Source organism: Ixodes scapularis, unplaced genomic scaffold, assembly GCF_016920785.2.
Source record: "Ixodes scapularis isolate PalLabHiFi unplaced genomic scaffold, ASM1692078v2 PGA_scaffold1__304_contigs__length_218370807, whole genome shotgun sequence".
In the NCBI taxonomy this organism is placed as follows: domain Eukaryota; kingdom Metazoa; phylum Arthropoda; class Arachnida; order Ixodida; family Ixodidae; genus Ixodes; species Ixodes scapularis.
In genome coordinates this window covers 27,310,447-27,334,678 of record NW_024609846.1, presented here as the reverse complement: position 1 = coordinate 27,334,678, position 24,232 = coordinate 27,310,447, and the positions used below count along the sequence as shown (strand labels likewise).

Here is a 24,232-nt window from a genome sequence, read left to right as displayed (position 1 = left end):
TATGTTGCAATATCTTATATTGTCTAAAATTTTAAAAAAAGTGTAACCAGGTCAATGTTGCTGTCAAATACCGTTGGCCAGGGGGAGGGGGGGTTCTCTTTTATACCTGCTCATATTGACGCCAAAGCAGCGTGACGCACTTTAAACGTAGAAATATGTTACGTAGACACCTGCCGTCTGTTATGCATATTCCATGTGTTGAAAGTAAACATCCGAAGGAGCCGGAGGATGACATTCGACAACAGTGTTGGGAAGCCGACACACGAGACCGGAGCTACCGCAAGTCAGAAAGTCTTTGCCGCGTTCTCCAACGAGCCAGGAGGCCGAAAATGCTTAAAGTATACCTCACTCAATCACTCACTGATCTCAGAATTAACACGTAAGCTCTTTTACCAGTGGTGTGGCTGACAGTACCTACGAAAATATAGCTTTGTGGCGCATTCGGTTACTAAGGTGTTGTATTTGGTTGATTCTATAGTCCGTGTGGCTACCTTTCCATTGCAGTACTTCAATGTTAGTAGTTTACTGAGAAAATAGTTTTGATTTTTGATCTCTATGCATCGCTAGGAACGTGCTACGTTACGAATCCTCTGACCGATGCCAGACGTTGCGAGGGTGAAACAATAACAAAGTGTGTGTTAAAAAATACGAAAAAATTGGGGTGGCTTAGCTCGGCTATGCCAGGATATACGTAGCGTGAGCTTATGCGCACAAAATGAGAAGCGCTATCAAGCGGCTCCGGTGCAGCGTCAGACTTGGCTACTGCGCAACGGAGGCGCACAGCTGGGCACGCGGCGCCGCCAGTGCGTCTGCCGCGGCTATGACGTCAGTCCTCTGGAAGACGCAGACCGGCAAGGCGCGCGCGCCGGCGGCCGAGCGCGCGGCGGCGGCGGCTCCGGCGCGCCAGCTGTGCGCCGTGTGACGTCACTGCTCCTCGCGCATGCGCAGCACGGCTCTTTGGGTACCACGCGAAACTCCTCAACCTCGGCCCGTGTAGCTCACGCTAGAAAAAGCGGTGAAGGGAAGCCGGGCCAGAAGCGCAGGTCACGGCGTCCTCCATCTTTGTTTGTGCTTATCCGGCGGCTGCTCCAATCAAGCGCAAAGGGCGTGACTCGGCCCTCTAAAGCGGCAGTCCGACTGCTCGTATACACGCTGTTGGCTGCGGACATTGTGTGAGGCCTGAAGCATGTTCTAAGCGCTTTCGTCAATATATATGTGTAATCAGCGTAATAGAAGCGTGAGCCTCATATAATGCCGGCAGACTATTAGCAGACGGTGTGCATCATAGTGCATGATCTTGTTTGACTTCCGCCGCGCTCACAAGGAAAGCAAATAGACTCCCCCAGAGAATCATTATGGTCAGATTAACGACTGCTTTATTGGGATCGCCTCCTGACTGTGGGCCTTTGGAGAGGCTACTTCGTGTTCTTATTCGGACACCACGCAGGCCGCCTGGCAGGCAGCCAGGCTTGCGAACTTCTGGCAGTCGTGTGGCCCGGTCACCGACGGGATGGTCACGCACTCGCCCGTGGTCGGGTCGTAGCGGGCGGTCGCGGTCACGGTATGGTGCGGGTCAGGGGCGCCAGGGCTGGTACAAGCTGGACGACGAGGAATTGAAAAAAGAAACAATCTTAGTTTTTTGTTTTTCGGTTTACCGAGAAAAAAGTTTAGAAATCCGCTCATTTATATTAAATTGATGGTTATCATAAAAAAAAAAAAAGATACGCTGCTTCAATTCGAGAGAAGCTTGCATATTTGAGTCAATAAAATCACCGATACTCCGAAGCAATAAAAGAAGTGACGAGTATTACTTTTAGCGTTTAGCACGGTCCCTCGATTGCCCTAGAGTTTCTTTAACCCGATTTCATAGAGCGGCGAGGGCGAAAGTTTAAAATAAATTACGAAGAATGCCGACGCTTGCAGCATGAAAAATTGCGACAACTTTTACTGCCAAATGACAAAGTCCTTCATTTCTAAAGATGCACCACTCGTGGTATAAAGTGAACCGAGCACAGCCTGTTTTGTCGAAGCACTCATATATTAAAGGTGATGGTGAACGCTAGCCCTCAGACACGTTGCGCTAAGAATGAAAAGAGAGAGAGATAGAGCGATCAACACGAAATCACCGTTGTTCAGACGATATAATAGGAAGCTAATGAAGTTCCAACTGAAATTAGAAATATAATTAGTGAGTAAGTCAAATTTAGAACATTAAGAGTACGAATCTAGTTGCCTTCGTGACACTGACATTCGTTAAATCGATTTAAACAATTGCTTAAAACGCTCCCTCTTTTTTACAGGAGTTTTTGAAAAGTTTTAGCAAGCAACGCTGCAGCAAGTCAATAGAAGATTGGTTTCTTAAAGAAAGACGAAGAACACACATACCTTGAGGATAGGGGCAAACATGCTGTGCACCCGCATTCACAGTATCTGTAAACAAGGATAAAAGGCAAGCGTCAATACCACACGACAGTTCCGGCTTCTGGGCCACACGAACGCTCCATCGCCCTACGAGAAATTTACGTGTCTGCTCTATACGGTTTATGCGTTTCGTCCCTCGTGACTGATTAGAGGAAGCTGGCGTATGTGGCGTCATCGCTCCACTCATGCTATAGCGCTTCCCATCAGTGAAAGTAAAAGCCGGACATCTTGGGGGGTTTTACGGGCCATGGCAACAAAGTACGGCTTCTTCCACGCCCCAGCAAAGGACTGAAGACAATCTTTAATGGCATGGATTCTTTTTTGTTTTGGTTTTTACGTGTACTTAACTCTGAGTTACACGGTTTCTTCTCTATCATGAGCCGCCCAAGCGCGTGCATCTTGGCAGGGACTGGTGATCCGTGGATCGGCACACTGCCTCGAAGACGCCGAGGCGGCTCTCGTAACTTAAGTTTGAATTACTCTTCTGTACGCGCAAAGGGAGCCAGTAGACGCTGCTTTCAGTCGGGACACGAAAAATAAAAAATCAAGGTGATGCCTTTCAGGCTTCTGAGGCAGCACAGGATGACAAAAACATTTTGTTTTCTTGTTCTTACGATTGATAGAAGACAACGACAGAATAAATTATACAACAGTCACGCGCAAAACTCGCTATAGTTATGCAATAAGAAACAAATTATGGTGTGAAAGGGTAGGTATATTCACTTATAGTTGGTGAGCCTAACTTTAATTAAAAAGAATTTCCGAGCTTTATCATACCTAAAACGTGTCGCAACGTAGAAAGTGCGGGAGTGACTTCACTTTCGAGTTCCTAAAGATCAACGTCCTAACGACTCCACTCACTGCAAACGGGCCATTTTGTTGACATCAAGCAACAAAAACAACATCCGTCAGCGCTTTTTATTTTTCTTCATTTCAAATTTTGCTTTCACAAGGAGTAAGTTTAAACCCTCATTCAAAAAATTGGAAAGGTGCGAATGTATCTCCAACCCACAAGTGTCCGCAGTAAAGGCGAAGGCATCAGTACGTGAGCCTTTCTCAGCATGCATGCTTTTGTAATTGTACGAGGACTCGTGCATCAGACGCACATTCTAGAGCCACTCGTGCGTGCCCATGCCTTCGTCTTTACTGCAGATGTTTGTGAGACGGCTGAACGCGCGCAGCCTCAAGGTTTTCTGTTTCAGGTGGAAGGGCTGGCTGCGGCCATCTTGAGTCGTAGACAGCCTTGGGGACGGTGGATACAGCCTTGGCAAATCAGGGCTTAGGGCCAACACATCCATCGTGCCATTACATCCATCGAGCAAATACGTCCAATTTCGTACCATTACATCCATCGTGCCCGCAGATCCATAGTGCCAACACATTCATCGTGCCATTGCATCCATTTTGGCCAGTTCATCCAACGTGCCATTACATCCATTATACCGTTACATCCACCGTGCCATTACATCCACCGCGCCATCACATCCAGCGAGCCACTTCATCCAAAAGCGTGTCATTACATACATCGTGCCGTTACATCCATCGTCTCATCACATCCAACGAGCAGCTTCTTCGGAAAACGTGCCCTTACATCCATCTATCACGCAGGTTTATTTCTTTGTTTAACTATGCTGTATAATAGTTCACAATATTTTGAAGTGTTATACGGTAAATTGAATGTACTAAAGCGAGTGAAAGGACCTAGCTTCTGTGCATCATGCGCTTTCTGCGGCCTTCGGCGTCTCCAAAGTTGAACATGCATCGTCGGCTCGTTGTCCGTTGTCTCCACAGTGATCACATTTTAGTTGCCGCTTTTTTAACCCTCAGATATAAATAAATATAAACTTTAATATATAATTAGGACGGTACACACAATCACACCTTTATTTTGTTTTAAAAAAATCTGAATGTCTTATAGAATTTAATTATGTCCCTGTTATGTCCCTGTGACTCCCAAACCAATGCGGACAGCAAGTCGTTTGCTTCTTGCGCAGGGGTCGCGGTGACGTCATAAAGACGTTGAGCTTTGATTGGCTCCGAATGAAGGATTGTGGATAGATCTCAAGGCAAGCTGCCTTGAGCTCTAACCACTATCGTTCAATCAGAGCTCCATTCAAAGCTCAGCGTCTTTATGGAGTCACCGCAACCCCTGAGCAAGAAGCAAGCAAGCTTGCTCTCCGCATAAGAATGCGAATAACGCAAAAAGCCCAATGGTGGCCATCTTGGCTTCTATGAATGTGCTAGCACGATGGATGTAATGGCACGCTAGGCGTCGTAACATAGGGTGTGCAATTACATCCATCGAGCAACTAGGTCCATCGAGCAACTACATTCAACGAGCAACTACATCCATCGAGCAGCTACATCCATACACGCGTCAACACATCCAACGAGCTAGTATATCCACCCTGCCATTACATCCATCGATGGATGTAATGGCTCGGTGGATGTACTGGCTCGGTGGATGTGTTAACACGTAATCGCACATCAGGCATCTCGGTGCGCGGGCATTCTCCCTCGGCACAACGCGACAGCCTGGAAGGCGCGATGCGCATGCGTGGGAGTGTCCACACTGCTACGGAGGAATTTCGTGCTTTAAGCGCGCTGTCCAATGCTAATCTATTCTCTAAAATATTTTATTCGCCTAACGACTAATGTGCCTCGGTGCATCAAACGCTAAGCGGAAAAAGTTTTGTTTCTATTCTTAATGGATGTAGTTTTTAATGAAGTTTTTATGTTGCGCAATACTCTGTTTCGGGAGTTGTGTGCAGCAAAGGTAAGGGTATACGCGAGGGCACATGGCGTTCAGATTTGCTCTCCTTTCGCGAGTTACACGCTGGCGCTTGTGCTGCATGCAACTCATGAGATGGAGCATAGATTATGACATTGCTGCATCACGATTTACGAATGAGCAATAAATGATGCGACCTACACCGGGGTAGTTGTCTTCAGGCCAAGGTGGCTCTGTAGGTACCTCTTTAAACAACCTGGGTTAAACAAGGGCACCCTACACTGTGTAGAGGACACGGTGGGATCGCCCGGGCAAAACAACTCCCAAACTCTGCTGCGACCATTTTTTCGCCACAAGGATTGTGCACGAGCCTCGAATAAATTGGAAACGGCAATTTACGGAACATTCGTTGACAATTTAGCCCCCTTCTTCCCTATAAAAAACTCCACACACTGGAAAGCAAGTTTATAATAAAATTATGTGCCTCCCCCCCCCCCCCCCCCCCCCCTTTAAAAAAAAAATTCTGATCAAAGAGTTTTTTTCGAGTAATTTACATCTACGTAGGCTGTTGGAGGAAATGTAAACAATACTCACGGCACACGATGGCGAAGCAAAGTACCAGCAAAAGCATCGCCTTGGACGAGACCGAAAAGTTAGCTGCCATCGTTTTGAAGTTGTAGTTGAGCCGCTGATCAGCAGGAAAGACACTAAGCGCAACGCCGAGCCGGCCTTTTAAACAGCCGAGATTGCCGGCCCAGATCGCAACATCGTCGTAAAACGAGAGCCAAGACCCTCCTTCACGCGTCTGGCGCGCGCTATCTCCAGCCGCTGCATAGGCAGTTCTTTTGGTTCGCCGAAATGACCGGAAGGCTGAAGAGCGTCAAAAACAGACATCAGGCTCTCGAGCCCCGGTCAATCGTCGATACGCACTTACGATCTCCCGAGCGCGGCAATTATCGGATCAAGACAACCAACTATCGCTAGACCTCCCTTTTTTTTATTTCTTGGTATGCTCAAGAAAAACGGCGTTTGCCTTTAAAAAAGACACGGCGTTCAAGCTCCAGAAACGAGGACAAAGTGATCTGCGCCTCAAGCATCTTAGAAGCATTCTGGCTTCGTTCGTGCTTCCAACATGTCTGCGGAGAATATTTGTACACTCTCAGAAAAAAGGAGTGTATTATTACACCCTTTGTTTTATATAATACACCCCAAAACTCCAGTTGGACGTGCAGCGCACTGACGTCGATCTGACGGTACTAACGTTCACGAGGGGCTTGACAGCCGTGTGGTACAACTTATTAAAATAGTTAATGTAGTACGTGTTACCGACTACAAAAAAAAAATAATGGGGTTTTCATGGCCCTACTGGAAAACCTCAGTGTTTTCTTTCTGTGGTTTTTGATAAGTATTTTAAGTGTTTATGATGTATATCTCACCGTTATCAAGCCCCTCGTAAAATTTGGGGCCGTCTCTGCGCCTTTAGTGCGCTGTGCGTCGGATTGAAGTTTTGGGGTGTATGATAAGGGACGAAAGGATGTAAGATGACATTCTTTTTTTTTTTTTTTTTGTTAGTGTATGATGAAATTTATGCCAAGAAAAAGGAACGAGTCAGACTGTGTCCGTCTTTTGTACGATGTACTGGAGCAGTTAGCGCGCCTTAAGCGTTGCTGCAGACTAGAGTTGTGAGAAGAGCTTTAATGATGTGCTCAATCTCGCCGTTGAGAAAAAGCCTTCTTTTGTTGTGTTTTAGGGATGAACTAGACACTTCACGAAATATAAAAAATACTTCCCTCGGACACTGCGGTTTCGTTACAAAAATATGTCCAAGTCGCGAAGCATTGCGCGGAAATATAGAACGAATTAGATAAAGTAAGTATTACTGTTAAAACTGACGGTAGCATTTATTTGTTTAGCGTGGTTGGCACACTCTCTAAGAACAATGACTCTTCCCGACATACGGAGTCGGACTAGGAAGCCATAAATGAGTAAATTACTTCCAAAATATAATTTAGTTAAAATTACTTTCCTCCAAAAATAGTTTAACAACAATTATAATTACTGCTACGTGAAGAGTAATTCACAAATTACTTAAGAAGTAAAGCAATTACTTTAAAATTACTTATTTCTGAGAGCGACCCTACTTCGGCCATATAACTTTAAACTACACAGTCAGCTTGTCTCAGGGCCAACACCCTTAGGGTGTTCAGGCAAGCACCCTCCATAATGGGTGCCTGCCAAACACCCTTGGCAAAGGGTGCTTGGCATGGAATAAGCACCCGCTGGAGTGACTCAGTGGAGGCTCGGCTATCCCAGCCAATCCTGCACCGGGAGAGTATCACGCGACGTTTTGGTCACGTGGAATTCAAGGTCACATGACGCTCTCTCGACGCTGGATGGCTGTAGCGTCCGCGGCGCTCGGACGAAAGGTAAAATGAGGCATAGGCCCCAGGGAAAAAAAAATTATAGGAAGGTGTCTAATACACACACATATCAGAACTTGTAAATTATACAAACATCATGAAGGTATTGCATGTTCTTATATTAGTATTATATGATTTACAACTTATTATGTTTACCAAACACATAAACACTTTTTTCACTTAGGGTGATTGCCACATCACCACATACGAGGCACGTGATAAACAAGTATTGAGTCACACTGAACCTAACTCACTTCATGAAGAAGTAATACAAAAGAGCTCCTTGTAGGCCCCATCATAACCCTGAGGAAAACCGGGTAGTGCTACGCCGCCCCCCTTTCTCGAACTCTAAGTGGGCAAGCAGTGACCCCAGGCATCGTACTGCACGGTTGAACCATTGTAAGCATCATGGGCTGCCACCAACGAAGCATGTGGAGCTTTCCTGTTTGGAGATCAAGTGGCATGTTTTGTTTGTCTCAGAGGATTGCAGAACCCACGCTTCGCTTATCACTTGTCTCCTTATGCGCATCTGCTTACTAATTGGAAGCAGGGTAGAGGGAAGTGGTCTAGCCCTTGACTGAACCACAGCAGTATTTCAGTAAGTGAAGCTCAGTAAGACATCAATTAGAATGTGTTAAATTGAACATTTATTGAACCTAAGAGACAAAAGTAAAATACTATGCTTGCCATAACATAAAGAATGCTATCTGCAAACGTGTAAAAAAATATCGCAGAATGAGCTTACCCTCTACGGCAGTAAAGCAAAAGTTTCAGTAGAAGACGCTATCCTCTTGCTAATGTACAAGGAACATTATAAAGTTATGGAAGGCGACTGTAAATGAGGAACTTCTACAGCTAAATTCTAAGCACCTCGCCTACAGGTCAGCATAAGTCATCACAGAAAGTACCCAACATTTAAAGATAGAAAAAGAAAGCATGCCTCCATAAAATCTTCTATCATTTGTACTGTAAGCAAAATAAAAATGAACCTGATAATACTGGCGAGAAAAGTGCATCATACACTTTTAAAACGGCTCACAAAACATCTCTTCAACCACATACCTGTCTGCAAACTTTGTTCGAAAACTTAATTACTGCTGTCGTTAGAGTTGTGTCGCTCAAGCCAAGGAAAAGCCTCTCCGCAGCCACCAGCCTGTTGAAAGCCTTGCGTTCGTACGAGATGCTGAGCAGCCAAGATGCTGCCAACAACATGCACAGCCCCTCTTCTGCATTACAAACGGAGAAGAAGCGCTCACGATTCACAACAAGGTGAAGAAAGTATGCATCGTCCAGCTCTTGCCTGCTGCCGACGACAGATTGCGTCGGTGGGATGTTCTCATCCTGCGTTAGGTAAAAGGAAAAAGCACAACATATTTGAATGTAGAAGGCCAAAACATATTTGCTCTCGTCAACTGTTATTATTCGCTGCAGTTAAGGCCATGAGCATAAGCCTGCACACAGTAAAGTTGACATTTGGGCTAGTTGGTTGTCTAACATATTGAGGTATTTAGCGCACAAGGTAGAAAGAAGAATGACAAGACAGAAAAGAGCGCTACTCACAACTAAGTTTACTAATAAAAAGGGAAGAGAAAGAAAACACCTAAATAATCCGCCGCGGACTCGTGCACCTGCCACAGCCCCGTGAATGATAGCGGCTAGTTCATCCAGGCTCGTGCGGGCCCTTCATTGTTTGTTCAAGGAATTTCCTTTCCTTGTTTGTTAGCGTAACGGATTCAACGCTAATACAGTTCCTGTCCTCGCGAAGGATGTAGAAGGCCTCCAATACCTCGCGGGTCAATTTGTCTTTGTCCTTCCCCAAGATGTTGGTCTCACGGAATAATGGTCTGCATGTGCATTCCCTGCAATGGAGAGGAAGATTTCCGCCCACTGTAGCCTTCAAGGAGTAATCATGCTCCCGGAGGCGGTCATTGAGGCATCTGCCCGTTTGGCCTATGTAGCTCTTGCCACATGAAAGAGGTATCTTATACACGACGCCCGAAGCGCATGATAGGAATTCGTTTGCATGCTTCTTGGTGCACGTGGGTTTTGTGGTACCCTCAGCATGCGCATTCACTCTATTGCAAATTTGGCTCATTTTGTGTGGTGCTGAAAAAACTACTCTGACCCCATAGCGGCTTGCGACGTTCTTTAAATTATGGGACATCCTGTGAAGGTACGGTATTACAACTGGCCTTGTTTGCTTGACACTGGTCTTGTTGGACTGGAAGCCTTTTGCCTTCTTCACCAGAGCGTTTGCCACATCCGCCAGTAGGGCTGACGAATAGCCGGCTTTTGTTAGCCTCTCTACTTGCATGGTGAAGCTGGCTGGCATAGTATGACGACAAGACTTCCTTAGTGCCGAGCCCAGACACGTTAGAGCTATGCCCCTCTTGATGATTTTTGAGTGCGCCGAGCCGTAGTCTAGAATGGCTTTCTTGGTACGTGGGCTGTACGACCAACAAACATGGGTGTCCCCCAGGTGGAGTGAAAGGTCCAGGTACTGAAGTATTTTTTCTTTGGGCACCTCAAATGTAAACTTAAGGCCGCCTCCGTACTCAGCAAAGGTCTCCATAATGTCTGCTACTTGTATGTTCATACGTTCGTCATCTTGAAGAATTACCAGGAAGTCGTCAACATACCTGGCGACCTTGTTCACATTTTTGCCTTCAAGCGCACTTTCTATCACACAGTCCACTGCTCCCAAGTAGATGTCACTAAGGACTGGGGCAACGCAGGAACCGATACAGACTCCTGACTTCTGCAGATAGCAGCCATCCCGCCACCCAACTATCATAGACTTCAGGTAGAACTGTAGCAGCTCCATAAAGCTCTCAATGGGTACTCTGCTGGAACTTCGGAAAGCGAGCTCTCCATTAGCTTCTATACAATCCTTCACCGAGGTCAGTAGCTGGTCGTGTGGCAAGGAGTAAAAAAAATTCTCCACGTCAATGCTGAAAGCGGTTCTCTTCTCAGGACCCCCTAATCGGAAATATTCCACTATCTCCTCAGAGTTGGCAACCCTGAAGGGGTCTCTAATGCTTAGGGCGGACAGTTGTTTTTGAAGATAGAAAGCAACTTGCTTTTGCCACGATCCCTTTTCTGTGACAATGGCTCTAAATGGACAGGCCTCTTTATGTGTTTTTACGCTGAAGAAGACCTCGAGATGTAAGCGCTCTGCTTTCCCAACTCTTGCGGCTAACTAGGTTAACGCTAGCCGCTCACACAGATTTTTTGCTTTATCTCTGGTTTTCTTCAGGGCGACTTGCACCGGTCTAAACTTTTTCTCAATAGCTGCCATGGCCTTTTCGTTGTACTGGCCATCTGGCAACACTACAAAATGCCCTTCCTTATCAGATAACAGGACGCGTAGTCCATTAGTGTCCATGTATTCTAACAAGGGCCTAAACGGTCCCACTGGTCCTCTTTTTTGCGGAACCTGAAGGTTATCCATGCACTCAGAGATGCACCTTGGTCGGTCCTCCTCTACTGTCCGGTATGCTACTTTCTTGGCTAGTGTGACCAACTCCGGTGGGCTCAAGACTGGCTCGTAGCAAAACTTAGGGCCTACCTCCAAACGCTTGCCAACATCCGGTGGAATCGTTACATCACCTAGGATTGTGAACTTGCCCGCCTGGAAGGGAACCTTGTCTTTCTTGGTTGGTAGATGGGGTCTAATGCTTTGCCAGAGGAACTCCGTAGCATCTCCCGCTGACTTGCTCATCCTACGGAAGTATCTTCGTTTTTGTCCATCATTGCCAGTACTCGAAGCACAGGCTACTCGCAGGCAGTCTCTGAAATATCTTTCCTGGCGCCAGTATTACGATCGCAGCACACGGCATACCCTTCTCGCATGCCCAGTCGATGGAGCAAGGAAGCCGCACACACCTCTGAGTTCCACTGGACAGGTACCTCTTCGAATGTGCCAAGAGGCCACCCGGGCACTACTCACACAACGGGCGATTAGGTTAACAAGGATACATGGATCCGAGAAAGGAAGGTTGAAGCTTACAGGAGAAGTGCCCGATGCAAAAGAAATAAGCTGCAGTAAAGTTGACATTTGGGCTACATAGGCCAAACGGGCAGATGCCTCAATGACCGCCTCCGGGAGCATGATTACTCCTTGAAGGCTACAGTGGGCGGAAATCTTCCTCTCCATTGCAGGGAATGCACATGCAGACCATTATTCCGTGAGACCAACATCTTGGGGAAGGACAAAGACAAATTGACCCGCGAGGTATTGGAGGCCTTCTACACCCTTCGCGAGGACAGGAACTGTATTAGCGTTGAATCCGTTACGCTAACAAACAAGGAAAGGAAATTCCTTGAACAAACAATGAAGGGCCCGCACGAGCCTGGATGAACTAGCCGCTATCATTCACGCGGCTGTGGCAGGTGCACGAGTCCGCGGCGGATTATTTAGGTGTTTTCTTTCTCTTCCCTTTTTATTAGTAAACGTAGTTGTGAGTAGCGCTCTTTTCTGTCTTGTCATTCTTCTTTCTACCTTGTGCGCTAAATACCTCAACCTGCACACAGGAATGCAGATCTTATGTTTCAACGAGTAACCGGCATCTGCAGCAGTGTAAAACGAATGAGGAATTACAATCGGGACAACATCACGACATGAAAGTATTGAGATACAATTTTAAAGACACTTTGAGTAACTATTTCTGTACTAAGGTGCATTTGCGAAATCGATTTGTATTTCAGTAATGAAATACTTCAGTGATGTAATATGATACGCTGCTAGAATTACGTTTGTTGTTAATTTATTGCTTCAAACGAGCTGAAAGATGTGAAGATATTAAAAAAATAGAAGCCACGCCAAAAGTCCGACGCATCACATGGTTTGTTTTCGCAATGAGAGTGATTTTTTTGCTCTGCTATCACATCTCGCTTTTACAGCGGCCGGTTTCTTTCTGCACACAGTAGCCTTTCTGTGTACACTTGAGGTTATTTGTTTGGGTAAGAGCACACCAACAAATGCGCGGATGAGAAACAATATGTCCAAACTATGGTACACAAACTCTACGTTACACTATACCTAAATTGCTCAACTACCTCCATATCAACTAAAGATTTCCGTTCATTCTATTTGCGCTTGTGATTCTTCATCGATGCCTAATATGTTACCTATTATCGACTTGTTTGTTTGAACTGTATAGGGTTATTTTTAGGGCTACAACAGCGTCTACTGTGTAGTGTTTATAATAATTCTGATGAAGTTTTTGTCTTTCTTATGTAAATGCGTGTGTGCGCTACTCTTTGTTTTTTCTGCTGCTGCGCCTGTCACCGTGTGAGGCTCCGGGCTCATCAAGCCTCCACTGGAGGCTTTTTTTCCTTCTGTCCCTCCAATTCATTTGGAAAATAAAGTTAGTATTATTATTATTAAAAGGGTCAGAAGGAAAAAAAGCAGGTACGTTTGGGCAGACACGTACGCTTTGTCAGGCGGTGTCATCGCTCGCCAGCGTTCATTGGGTGCGACAAGGGGGGGTTCTTATCGGTATCAGTGAACATAGTCAACGGCAGGCAAGTTACAAGAAGAAAAAAATGGGCAAACATCGACAGAAGGGCTCAGGTGCTACAATCTGTGTCCGCTACGGACGCACCCTTCTCACCTCGCCACCCTGCATTTATGAACCGTATAGAGCTGCCGACTGACCATACCGATACACGCTAATATTTGCCCCTTGGGCAACGCTAAGTCTTTTGCTTCCTCCTCTACGCTCAAAAACCTAAAGATGAAGGTTACAAGAAACAGCAAACATGATAATGCCTCGTATGTAGCTATAGAAATAAATTTTCACGAGCTACATTTTATGCACAGTCGCCAGCCATATGAGCTCCCCCGTCCCAAAACCAACCGTAGCAGTGAAAATCCAGCAGGCGGCGCGTCGAGTGTGGCCGTGTTTTGGAAACCAGACTATTGGAACTTAACTATTCTGTCATCTAAAGGGTGGACGTAGGACGTTTGACAGCATTCCGCGTATTGAAACGTGTGTCTGAAGCACGGGCGATTACAATCCCGCTTGCAATTGTCGGTATGAAAGGCAGACGGCTTATCGAAATCCTTCGTTGCATAACGTATGTGACCTTTTATGAGCTACTTCTTTATTGCGAAACCGGTTATTCATTTTATATATTTCCTATCCTTACAGTAATCTTTTGCACAAGTTTTTTTTTTCAGTCTTGATCCGAGACAAGACAATGAAAAGCGTTCTTGAAATAATCTTTTTGATCTATAAGCATGTGCTATAAATAACAAGAAAAATATATTTGTGTCAAAGCTGAATAAAGATTTAGGCACATTTCGTGAGTGCATTTTACTGAGAAAATTTTGTTATTCGCGACTCCAACTAACTATAGGTGGCGCCACTCATTTTCCGAAATGGCGGTTATAGTGAGGGTCGGAGATGCGTGGCCGGCTGTTGAGCCTGTCTAGTGTGCTGGCTTCACTGAGTGACGCAAATTATTTCTGGTAATACGAGGAAGCTAGGGTGCTATGAGCGCAGGTCACCTCTTTACCCTGAAAACAAGAACGGTGTTTAGCGTAATATTTACGCCAAGAGGCACGTTTTAATTCTGGAGCGCCGAAACTAACCTCTATTTTGGATTTAATTTCTCGATATAGGTCTTGATTTTGGATTCTTTCATAACTCAAAATGTGTCTCACATCGTAATTATTTAATTAGAGAAGTAGTTCGCGGAAACGTTATCTTGTGACATACATGTTCGATCCAGGCTGAAATTTGTAGTTGTAGTTGTTAAAAAAATCAGTGCTGATATTTGTGCGTTCTCGCTGCATTTTCTCGCTCAGATAATTATCATGGGAAATAATGCACTGTGGGCCATTCAATGTTTTTTCGTGTATTTAGATTATTAATTGGTTTAACATTATTTTCAGCACAAGAATAAGAAAATAATTCCAATTTTTACAATATGTCCACAAAACGTATAAATTAATAAACGCTGCTCTCACTGCAACATCCCAAAGACGGAATCCTGTTCAGACTGCTGAAATGTGTGTGTGTTTTTTATAGCAACGCGTGAAGCATATGACTTCATATTATATCCAGTATTCGACAGTTTGTCTATCTTGCTAATGATGTCAGAGTGTTTCATATGCTAAAAAGAAAACAAAATTATACCTTTCTGGAAAGACTATCATGGTTAGATAGGCTATTTTCGTTATCTTTTCGTTAATTGGGGGCATATACTGCCGCGATTTGTGTTAATAATAATAGTATTAAAATTAAGATATTTTAATACGTAATTTGTCATGCTCTAGTATATTTTGTTGCTTATGATCTCATTTCAAACACGCGAACAGCGCGAACAAATATGACAATCAAAAGTGCTATCAAAGTCGCGACTTTTGACAATTGGCAAGACGTCCAAAGTCACCACCAATATCCCTCCAGACCAAATGACCAAAAATTAAAAACAAAAAACTTTTTTTTATTAGTTATCAGTTTTTTTATAACATTTAGTTACTTTCATTTTCACGCTCCGTCGTTTTGCCAATCTGAGCCTTTCCAGTTGGAAGGAACGCCTACCTGCTTGCATGTCTGCTCACTGCAGCACTTTTCGTTTTCGTTTGAAGCCGGTGAGACAGTAGTGAGTTTTAGTAACGCGTATACGAGCGAACGCAAGCGCTGTGTTTGCGTTAGCTTTGCGTGTTCCACACTGCGCGCGTGCGGAGCGCAAAATTGCCGTCTTGGATGCCGCGTGGCGATGAGGCGCATGCACAACGTGGGGCACGCTCTAACGCAAACGCAAACGCACACCGCTTGCGTTTGCTTCTATGTGCCAGACTAAAACTCACCAGTAAGGTACAATCCCATGCTGGCTGCAGCACTATACGTTGGGACAGTGAAGAGTGCTGTTTGCATTCGGAAATGACATTTCGCGAGCCATGATCGCGAGCAGTTCCGCCGTGCCCGCTGAGCAGGAGAATCGGGGCACCCTCACTAGAGCGCTTCACGTTTCCCCGCGGGAGGGCGAGCGTCGAGCTGGAGACGCGAATAGCGTTTATCAGCAGCTATAAGATCACTGAACACTTCAGGCCAACAGCGGAAAGCAGCAATTCTAATCGGCCATGCTTTTACGATTCACACATGATGAAAGCTCTATCTGTCAACCCCTTCGGTAACGAAATAGGTGACTTCAACAGCTGGGCTCCCAAAGCGCGGCCACGCTCGACGCGCCACAAGCGGGAGTTTCACTGCTACGGTCGGCGTTCGGCCGGGGGAGCTGACATGGCCAGGGACTGTACACCTTCACCGTAGCATCAAAACAACAACAACCAACCTCTCAGCCCACGATTTGTCGGGCTCGTTTGCTACACCGAAAAGTTGGAAGAGAAACATGATATTCCATTCGTCCCTGGGTGTTGTTGCAGCACACCGGACTGAGCGATGCCAAACGGTGAAGAGTGGGAAGCTCGGTCTCCTGAATACTGACTTGGAATACTTAGGGCTGATGTCTACATTATGCTGCATTAGTAAATGTCTTGGCAGATCATCGCCTTTCCGATAATGGAAAAGAAAACCAAGTATTTCGGTATTTGTATATTGGGCGCAAGTGTACTGTATTTGCACAAGTATCTTTGAAATATCCAATTACTTCAAAGAAAGGCATATCTCATTATCTGTATTTGAGGCTTTCAGAACATATATCACGCCGGGCAGAGATGCTCAAAGAACTCATCTGTAATACAAATATTGAAATACATGCGCCGAAAGATAAAATACAGATACTAAAATACATTTGCCTTTGGCATATTAAGATCTTTCCCAAATACTTCCACAAATACATAAAAAGGGATTCTGAAACACCAATTCAGGTATACAGGTAGTGAAAAACTTTTTATTTTGAGGACGCATTGCCAGTCAATACTCGGGAACATCCTACCAGTCAATAGACTTTGGTTCACGGCCTTCACTGTTTGGCATCCTTAGATCTGATCAGCTTCAACAACACCCAGGGACGACTTAAGTAGCGATGTTTCCTTCATGTCTTTCGGAACTGATAGACAAGTTCAACATGTCATGAGCTAAGGGGTAAACGGTTATAATTTTCGACGTTGATTTAGCGGAAATAATAAAACGGGAAAGGGACTAAACACAGACGGCCACCGTTCTTGAATCCACAACAACGTTTATTTTCAGCTACGATCGCCGTTCCCCAACGCCCTTTAGAAAAAGTGGGAAGAGAAAGGGAAGAAGTTGGTACATTCCTTGGAGAGCGAGTGACTTCTTGGCGCTCCGTGACGCCACATCCACAAACAAGATGGCTGCGCTGGTTGTCAAGACGAAGGGCACTGTCGTACCGCTGTTCTTTTTCACTTGAACAGTGCTTAATCTAGCGGGCGAAAACGATTTCATTTGAAAGCCACGACAGCTATTAGCGATCCGCAAAAGGTTTGTCCCTGCATCTCGCCTGAAACCCAATTCATCTATTGAACGGTAGCGTGCCGATTGCACAGCGACAGAAAACATGTCGGGATAAGAAGACATTCGGACCGCTGCCCCTTTTAGAATGCTTAGCCCAGCGAATAAAGATATTGGATTAAAAATTCGAAACATCAGTTAGCGTTGCGGGAAAAATTTATTCGTGCCTACCGCCTGAAAATTAATTGATGTGCTATGAACGGTGGTGTGTCGGTCCAGCGTCGGCACCCACAAAGGCAACAAAGTTAGTGGTCGGCTCGAGCCCGACGGCACTAGAGGATGAACAGAACATTCTCACCTAAGCTTCGGAGTCGGTCGCACCATCTCTTCCGTCCTGAACATCGAACTCGCTACAGCCGGTATCTTCCAGGCAGCTGTGCGTGGGCGCCGCCATAACCGACCTGCAATTTTTCTTTCCCCTTATTCCGTTCGCTTCACTTCATAATTGCCAAAGCAGGACAGGTTCTTGCCACTTTAGGCGCGACTCCGTCCTTCTCCTCGGCATAGGCCTTTGTGAAGGCTCGTCAACGCCAGCTTCGGTGGCTCGGCATCCCGGTAAGGCTTGAGAAGGTCGGCAATGGCGGCTCAATCTGGCGCGTGTTTAAAACAAGAGAGTATTTATTAGCGGCCATAGCTGCGGGATCAACTGACGAGCGCGTGCTGACAGCGAGCTTGCAGAGTTCTTTTGAAACGTGCATTCCGCACCATCAAGATTACCGGTCTTAGCAGCCTAGTAGTGTAAGCTCGTTGTGAGCATGCGCTCAAAACATCGGACTCGAGTATGGGGTCCAGTGTATTGGCGACGAGCGCGACCGAAAGCATCGCTGTGGTCCGCCTTGCACGATTGGCCAAATGCTGACGATGACGTCAGCAAAAGATTTCACCTCGACGGAAATAAGAGGAATGTAAGAGCCTCAATTGTGACGGAATTAGCAGTGTTGGTTTTAGAGTGCAGTGATTTCAAGCTTCCAGCATGCTCATTACAAACACCTTCGAACTTGTTGTTCATAAGGCAATGACGTCACGAAAAGAAACCATACGAGGGCACCACCAAGAAATCTCGCCGCTAATAGGCCAACGCGCTGCTTCTAGACCCACGAGGTGGGGGGGGGGGGGGGGGGGGGGGGCAAACGCTACACGAGGTGTGGGCACAGCGCCTGCGCAGGAACCAGATTCCCGCGAAGCTTCTGCGCATGCGCCCTGCCAATGGAGAGTTTTAGGGAACCGGCACATCCAAGACTATACGATGGGCCCTCCGGTACGCACTGGGCATGTGCGAGTCTGCTGCCGGTAGCGCACTTCGTACCGGGTTGCCTATCGTACCGTCTCGGATGTGCCGGTTCCCTACAACTCTCTAAAAGCAGCGCACCCGCGGCGGAACGAAGGAGCAGGAAGAGGACGGAGTAGGAAAGGAGGAGTAGCAGGATGGATGAGGAGGAGGGAGGAGGGGCATAGCCTCCCCTCAGTACCCTTCCCTCCTCCTCCTCAAGAGCTGCGCTCTAATTCGGCGTTACAGGGCGTTGTAAACGTCTTTCATTTCTCACTTCACACACTGCCGCCTCACGCAGGCCTTAATTTATCTGCGAAGTTCCTTCGGTTTCTGCCATTCGTATCCACGAGATGCCGGGTTCGTCATAACCGCACGGTCGGAAGTGGCCTCGATAGTTTCTGTGTGTCTTGTTCGCGCTATGCTCTGCCTTGTTGCTGCGCTCGGAGTAGGAAATTCCGAGTGTGGGAGGAGGTGTAAAGGCGGGTTCACACACGTCTGACCAACTCCGACGCCTGTTTTTCAGCCTCTTGCGAGGACTTACGAAAGGTAGTGCATCAGCAGGAATGGCGGTCGTAGGCGGCTGAATAGCTGCTTGCGTTGGTCACAACGCACTCGAACGCAAATATATAGCCTTAAGGAAAAATGGAAGCGGTTCTCTATTAGAGGGAAAACATTTAAATCGTCTTCGTTTGGCCTCTAGGATGACGGATATCGATATTAGAATTTTAATGTGGTGTACGGAGGCTGCAGAAAATCATTTTCGAAGTACCGCCAAAGTCCCTCTTCCCGGGGCGTGACGTCACAAAAGGAGTTTGCCGAATCTCCGCTTCGCGCATCTCCAGGACCTATCAAAGCTATGCACGCGCACTCTCGCTATTTCGAAAAAAGGTAAGAAAAATATGTCACGACTGGCGCCAGTGCGGGGGAATAAATACGTGGCAAGCTTGCAATTGCCGAAAGATTCTCTTATGACGTCACGACTGGTAGGAGGTTTTTCGTCGTTTCCCGCGTTTAGGTTCATATTCGGGGAAAACGAACGTGACACTCAGATTCACGGGATAAAAATACCTCGAAATTCACCTAAAACTCTTTTTTTTTTTTTTTAATGGGTTTCAGGTTTTTGTTTAAAGAAACATGGATTTAACAATTACGCGTCCAATAACTTCCCTCTCAAATCTTTGGCAATGGAGCCCGAGCAGGTGCGCCTCCTCAAACCTGGGCGGATATTCGTTGCAGGACCGGCGGTGGGCGGCAATCGGGTGCACCGATTCTTCGTTAGAATCGCAAACATCTCTTGTCATTATCCGCGCCGTGACAACACAATGGAAGTCATGTACAAAATCTGTTTACAACCTAAAGTACAGCTGGGGCCTTATGTTGCGCTTTTTGGATTCCACGGCGACTAAGCAGAATGAAGTGACGTCACCAACGTAGTAAACGCAGATTGGATGTTTATTGGTGAGAGTCGCTGATGATGAATTTCCGCAGAAGATAACAAAGCTCACTTTTTCTTTGTTTTCTTCTGCGGATATTCGTCATCAGCGACTATCACAAATCACATCCAATCGGCGCTTTCTGCGTTGTTGATGTCACTTCCTTCTCTCTAGTCGCCGATGGAGTTTAAAAAGCGCAACATAGGGCCCCAGGGATTCAGTTCGAACGTTCTAGCAGCCGACGCAATCCAAAGGTTAGTCTTCGCAACTCACATAAAGAAGCCAAGTTATTCCTCGTCTCTGTGGCGCTAAAAATGCCCTCGAAGAAACTCCTGATCCCAAAATTATTATTTGTACTGGCTGCGGTGGTTCATCTGTGAGTATGCTGTTCATCTTTCACTCTATGCAGACATCGAACGTAATTTCCACCATTTCCGTAATGCATGCACGCGGCGACTGCTAGGACAATCAGGAAGCTGGACTTTTTCGATGAGGCAATTATTGACGCACCTAAAACATAGAGGCATTCAGGCAGATTGCGACGAATGTTGCGCGTTCAAGGCGTTTTGTTTTCAAGTTCAAATAATGTCACTTCCAAGTCTAACTCAAACCCACGCAGGTTTAACATTTGATCTGACCTTAAAATGTAAAGAAAGCAGAACAATGCAAAACAGAGCTTGTGCGTTCGATATGCGTTGTGCTCGTCCTCATACTGTGTTTGCGCTCCGAAATCGCGAGGCTGAAAGAATGTGGATGGAGCCGCACTTCCGCAGGACTTACAACACGTCCGACCTCCCTCTCCTAATTCGCCGCACGCCGTTGTGGCATCGGGGGATTTTTGGAGAGTCTTTCCGAGAGTTTGCGGAAACGCCTATTGATTTGCCGATCCCAGCTAAACCAAGCCAGTTTCCACACTTGACGTACTAGAGACGAATTCCACGCCGACGCAGACACGCTGGAAGTAAAACGGCCCATCCGCAAAAAATCTCCCTCCGAGGAATAAAAACCAAGATCGCCTTTGATACAAACCCTCTTGCTTCTATATTTGGACATTCTGATATTTCTTTCCGGAAATGCATGCTGTGAAAGCCTGCCTATAATCCCCCCCCTCCCTTTTTTTTTTTTTTTTTTTTTTATTGGGCGTGGGACATTCCTAGGAAACTAACGAAGGTCAATGGGTGTCACGTCAATGTGGGCACCACAGGCTTGGGAACCACTCGAGGAATGCCCGAAGAAGTAAAGTTATTGAGAGCAGAAATGTTCGTATACGTATGATGTGGGCTTCTTACAGATCACGTTCAGAGCTGAACAATGAAATTGAATCGCCTACCACCAAACAGACCTCTTCAAATGGAGAGTGCTTTCCGTGGTCGGTAAGTACGACATTGTTTTTCCTGATGAATCATCGTTTCGAAAACATTTAAATCATCGCTTTTGTTACTACACGGCAAAATGGGGACGAGCTTGAGTTATCCCACCTTGAGCGCGAGCATCCTACCTTCGATGAAGCTTCGGCGTCTCGTGAGCCTCGAACGCGCATGCGCAGCCAAAGCACCGCGAAAGGCATCGAGCACATGCTGGAAGCCGGCCGTTCACAAGACACGCCCTGCTGCTCTCGGTTTGGCTGTGATTGTAGACACAGGATGATTAGGTATTCATTGTTATTTTAAAGTACCTTAAAGACGTTCTTAGAGTGCCTATAAATGCCTACTTTTACGTGCGTCTAAAAAAGTTTGGTTTGTCGCTTTTCTTTCTGCTCAGCCCCCTGAAGACAGTGGTGGCTCTTCCAAATCCTGACAAACGCGAGCTGTGGAAAGACATTCTTATGCAGATCCCACTTGAAAGAAAATACCAGCTAACGCAGCACAAGAAAGAAAAACAACGAGCAACGGGCAAATGCTTAACCAACACTCGCTGTCTAATTTATCCTTTTTTTTTTTTTTTCGGAAACCTTATTGACGGAAAACAAAATGCATCTCACGCAGATCTGATGGAGTCTACGTCGCTGAGGTACTTTTTTGGGGCGACAGTGAACAATACAATTTTCGAACGATTCTAACGGAACAACTTCGACCATAACGCACTACCGGGTTTCATTTGGTGCAAACTTTAGTTGCGGTGCATGTATGAATAAACACTAGCAAAGCTTATAATTACCAACTGACGCACGCATTTCGGTCTCTGCAGTCGAAAAAAACAAAAAGCCGCATCTTGATGCAAGGTAGCCCAACTCGTAGTTTAGAAGTCGTTAGACGTGTTCAATTCTGTGCTAAGCTAGAGACAGGTTGAAGATATGTTCGTAGCTCTCTTTTCCCGCAAGCTGGCTCCGCGTTTTAGTTCGTCCGTTTCCCGCTTCTGCGCTCGAATTTCCATTGCCGCCGCAGAAGATGGCAGCACTGAACCGCAAAGGAAGGATCTTCGATCTCTGCTTATCACAGCCAGGAGCGTGACCGTGCAGGGGCAGCTTGATTGCTTCCATCGGGTCGTCGGCTGACCCAACACCACCTGAGTCCTCGGCAGCGTTATCACGTTCAGATCGATCGAGGCGTCCGATTGGGCACGAGTGCTGCGTCAGTGTCCGTTTAGGGCTCGGGTACAATCAGCGCGTCGAAGGTCTGGCTTAGGCCTAGTAGCCGAGTTAGCCAACTCTAATGACGTTTGATGGAGGGAGAGGAGGCCCAAGACCACCTGAGCCCTCGGCAGCGTCATCACGTTCAGATCGATCGAGGCGTCCGATTGGGCACGAGTGCTGCGTCAGTGTCCGTTTAGGGCTCGGGTCCAATCACCGCATCGAAGGTCTGGCTTAGGCCTAGCAGCCGAGTTAGCCAACTCTAATGACGTTTGATGGAGGAAGAGGAGGCCCAAGACCACCTGAGTCCTCGGCAGCGTCATCACGTTCAGATCGATCGAGGCGTCCGATTGGGCACGAATGCAGCGTCAGTGTCCGTTTAGGGCTCGGGTCCAATCAGCGCGTCGAAGGTCTGGCTTAGGCCTAGTAGCCGAGTTAGCCAACTCTAATGACGTTTGATGGAGGGAGAGGAGGCCCAAGACCACCTGAGCCCTCGGCAGCGTCATCACGTTGAGATCGATCGAGGCGTCCGATTGGGCACGAGTGCTGCGTCAGTGTCCGTCTAGGGCTCGGGTCCAATCAGCGCGTCGAAGGTCTGGCTTAGGCCCAATAGCCGAGTTAGTCAACTCTGATGACGTTTCATGGAGGGAGAAGAGGCCCAAGACCACCTGAGTCCTCGGTAGCGTCATCACGTTCAGATCGATCGAGGCGTCCGATTGGGCACGAGTGCTGCGTCAGTGTCCGTCTAGGGCTCGGGTCCAATCAGCGCGTCGAAGGTCTGGCTTAGGCCCAATAGCCGAGTTAGCCAACTCTGATGACGTTTCATGGAGGGAGAGGAGGCCCAAGACCACCTGAGTCCTCGGTAGCGTCATCACGTTCAGATCGATCGAGGCGTCCGATTGGGCACGAGTGCTGCGTCAGTGTCCGTCTAGGGCTCGGGTCCAATCAGCGCGTCGAAGGTCTGACTTAGGCCAAATAGCCGAGTTAGCCAACTCTAATGACGTTTGATGGAGGGAGAGGAGGCCCAAGACCACCTGAGTCCTCGGTAGCGTCATCACGTTCAGATCGATCGAGGCGTCCGATTGGGCACGAGTGCTGCGTCAGTGTCCGTCTAGGGCTCGGGTCCAATCAGCGCGTCGAAGGTCTGGCTTAGGCCCAATAGCCGAGTTAGCCAACTCTGATGACGTTTCATGGAGGGAGAGGAGGCCCAAGACCACCTGAGTCCTCGGTAGCGTCATCACGTTCAGATCGATCGAGGCGTCCGATTGGGAACGAGTGCTGCGTCAGTGTCCGTCTGGGGCTCGGGTCCAATCAGCGCGTCGAAGGTCTGGCTTAGGCCCAATAGCCGAGTTAGCCAACTCTGATGACGTTTCATGGAGGGAGAGGAGGCCCAAGACCACCTGAGTGCTCGGTAGCGTCATCACGTTCAGATCGATCGAGGCGTCCGATTGGGCACGAGTTCTGCGTCAGTGTCCGTCTAGGGCTCGGGTCCAATCAGCGCGTCGAAGGTCTGGCTTAGGCCCAATAGCCGAGTTAGCCAACTCTGATGACGTTTCATGGAGGGAGAGGAGGCCCAAGACCACCTGAGTCCTCGGTAGCGTCATCACGTTCAGATCGATCGAGGCGTCCGATTGGGCACGAGTGCTGCGCCAGTGTCCGTCCTGGGGCTCGGGTCCAATCAGCGCGTCGAAGGTCTGGCTTAGGCCCCAATTTGCGTCTCCAGCTCGTTGCTCCGCCCTCCCGCGGCGGAAACGGAAAGCGCTCTAGTGAGTGTCCCCCGATTCTCCTGTTCATTGGGTACGGCAGAACTTCGCGCGATCATGGCTCGCGAAATGTCATTTCCGAACGCAAACAACACTCTTCACTGTCCCAACGTAGTGCTGCAGCTGGTATGGGATGGTACCTTACGAGAGAGTTTTAGTATCGCGTACAGAAGCAA

General features: G+C 47.2%; 1 protein-coding gene, 1 long non-coding RNA gene and 1 pseudogene across 2 annotated transcripts; 1 reads left to right on the top strand and 2 right to left on the bottom strand.

Moving 5' to 3' along the window:
• Positions 1–1,338: 1,338 nt before the first annotated feature.
• LOC120846334 (WAP, Kazal, immunoglobulin, Kunitz and NTR domain-containing protein 1-like) lies at positions 1,339–5,868 on the bottom strand. The gene is made up of 3 exons (XM_040218067.2): positions 5,747–5,868; positions 2,386–2,430; positions 1,339–1,598 (listed from the first exon to the last, which is right to left on the bottom strand). The coding sequence occupies exons 1-3, from the start codon at positions 5,814–5,816 to the stop codon at positions 1,429–1,431; spliced, it is 285 nt and encodes a 94-aa protein (XP_040074001.1). The 5' UTR covers positions 5,817–5,868; the 3' UTR covers positions 1,339–1,428.
• Positions 5,869–9,259: 3,391 nt separating this feature from the next.
• On the bottom strand, positions 9,260–11,293 carry LOC120846330 (annotated as a pseudogene).
• Positions 11,294–20,038: 8,745 nt separating this feature from the next.
• On the top strand, positions 20,039–21,606 carry LOC115332758. Its single transcript, XR_003920652.2, has 3 exons — positions 20,039–20,100; positions 21,016–21,097; positions 21,486–21,606. It is a non-coding gene; the product is annotated as an uncharacterized LOC115332758 (long non-coding RNA).
• Positions 21,607–24,232: the final 2,626 nt, after the last annotated feature.

Excerpts from the sequence above, each read along its gene's own strand:
- LOC120846334 (XM_040218067.2), bottom strand. The coding sequence starts at position 5,816 with ATGGCAGCTAACTTTTCGGTCTCGTCCAAGGCGATGCTTTTGCTGGTA. Across the intron at positions 2,431-5,746 it reads TTGCTTCGCCATCGTGTGCC|ATACTGTGAATGCGGGTGCA; the intron begins GTGAGTATTGTT and ends CCTTGTTTACAG. Across the intron at positions 1,599-2,385 it reads TGTTTGCCCCTATCCTCAAG|CTTGTACCAGCCCTGGCGCC; the intron begins GTATGTGTGTTC and ends CTCGTCGTCCAG.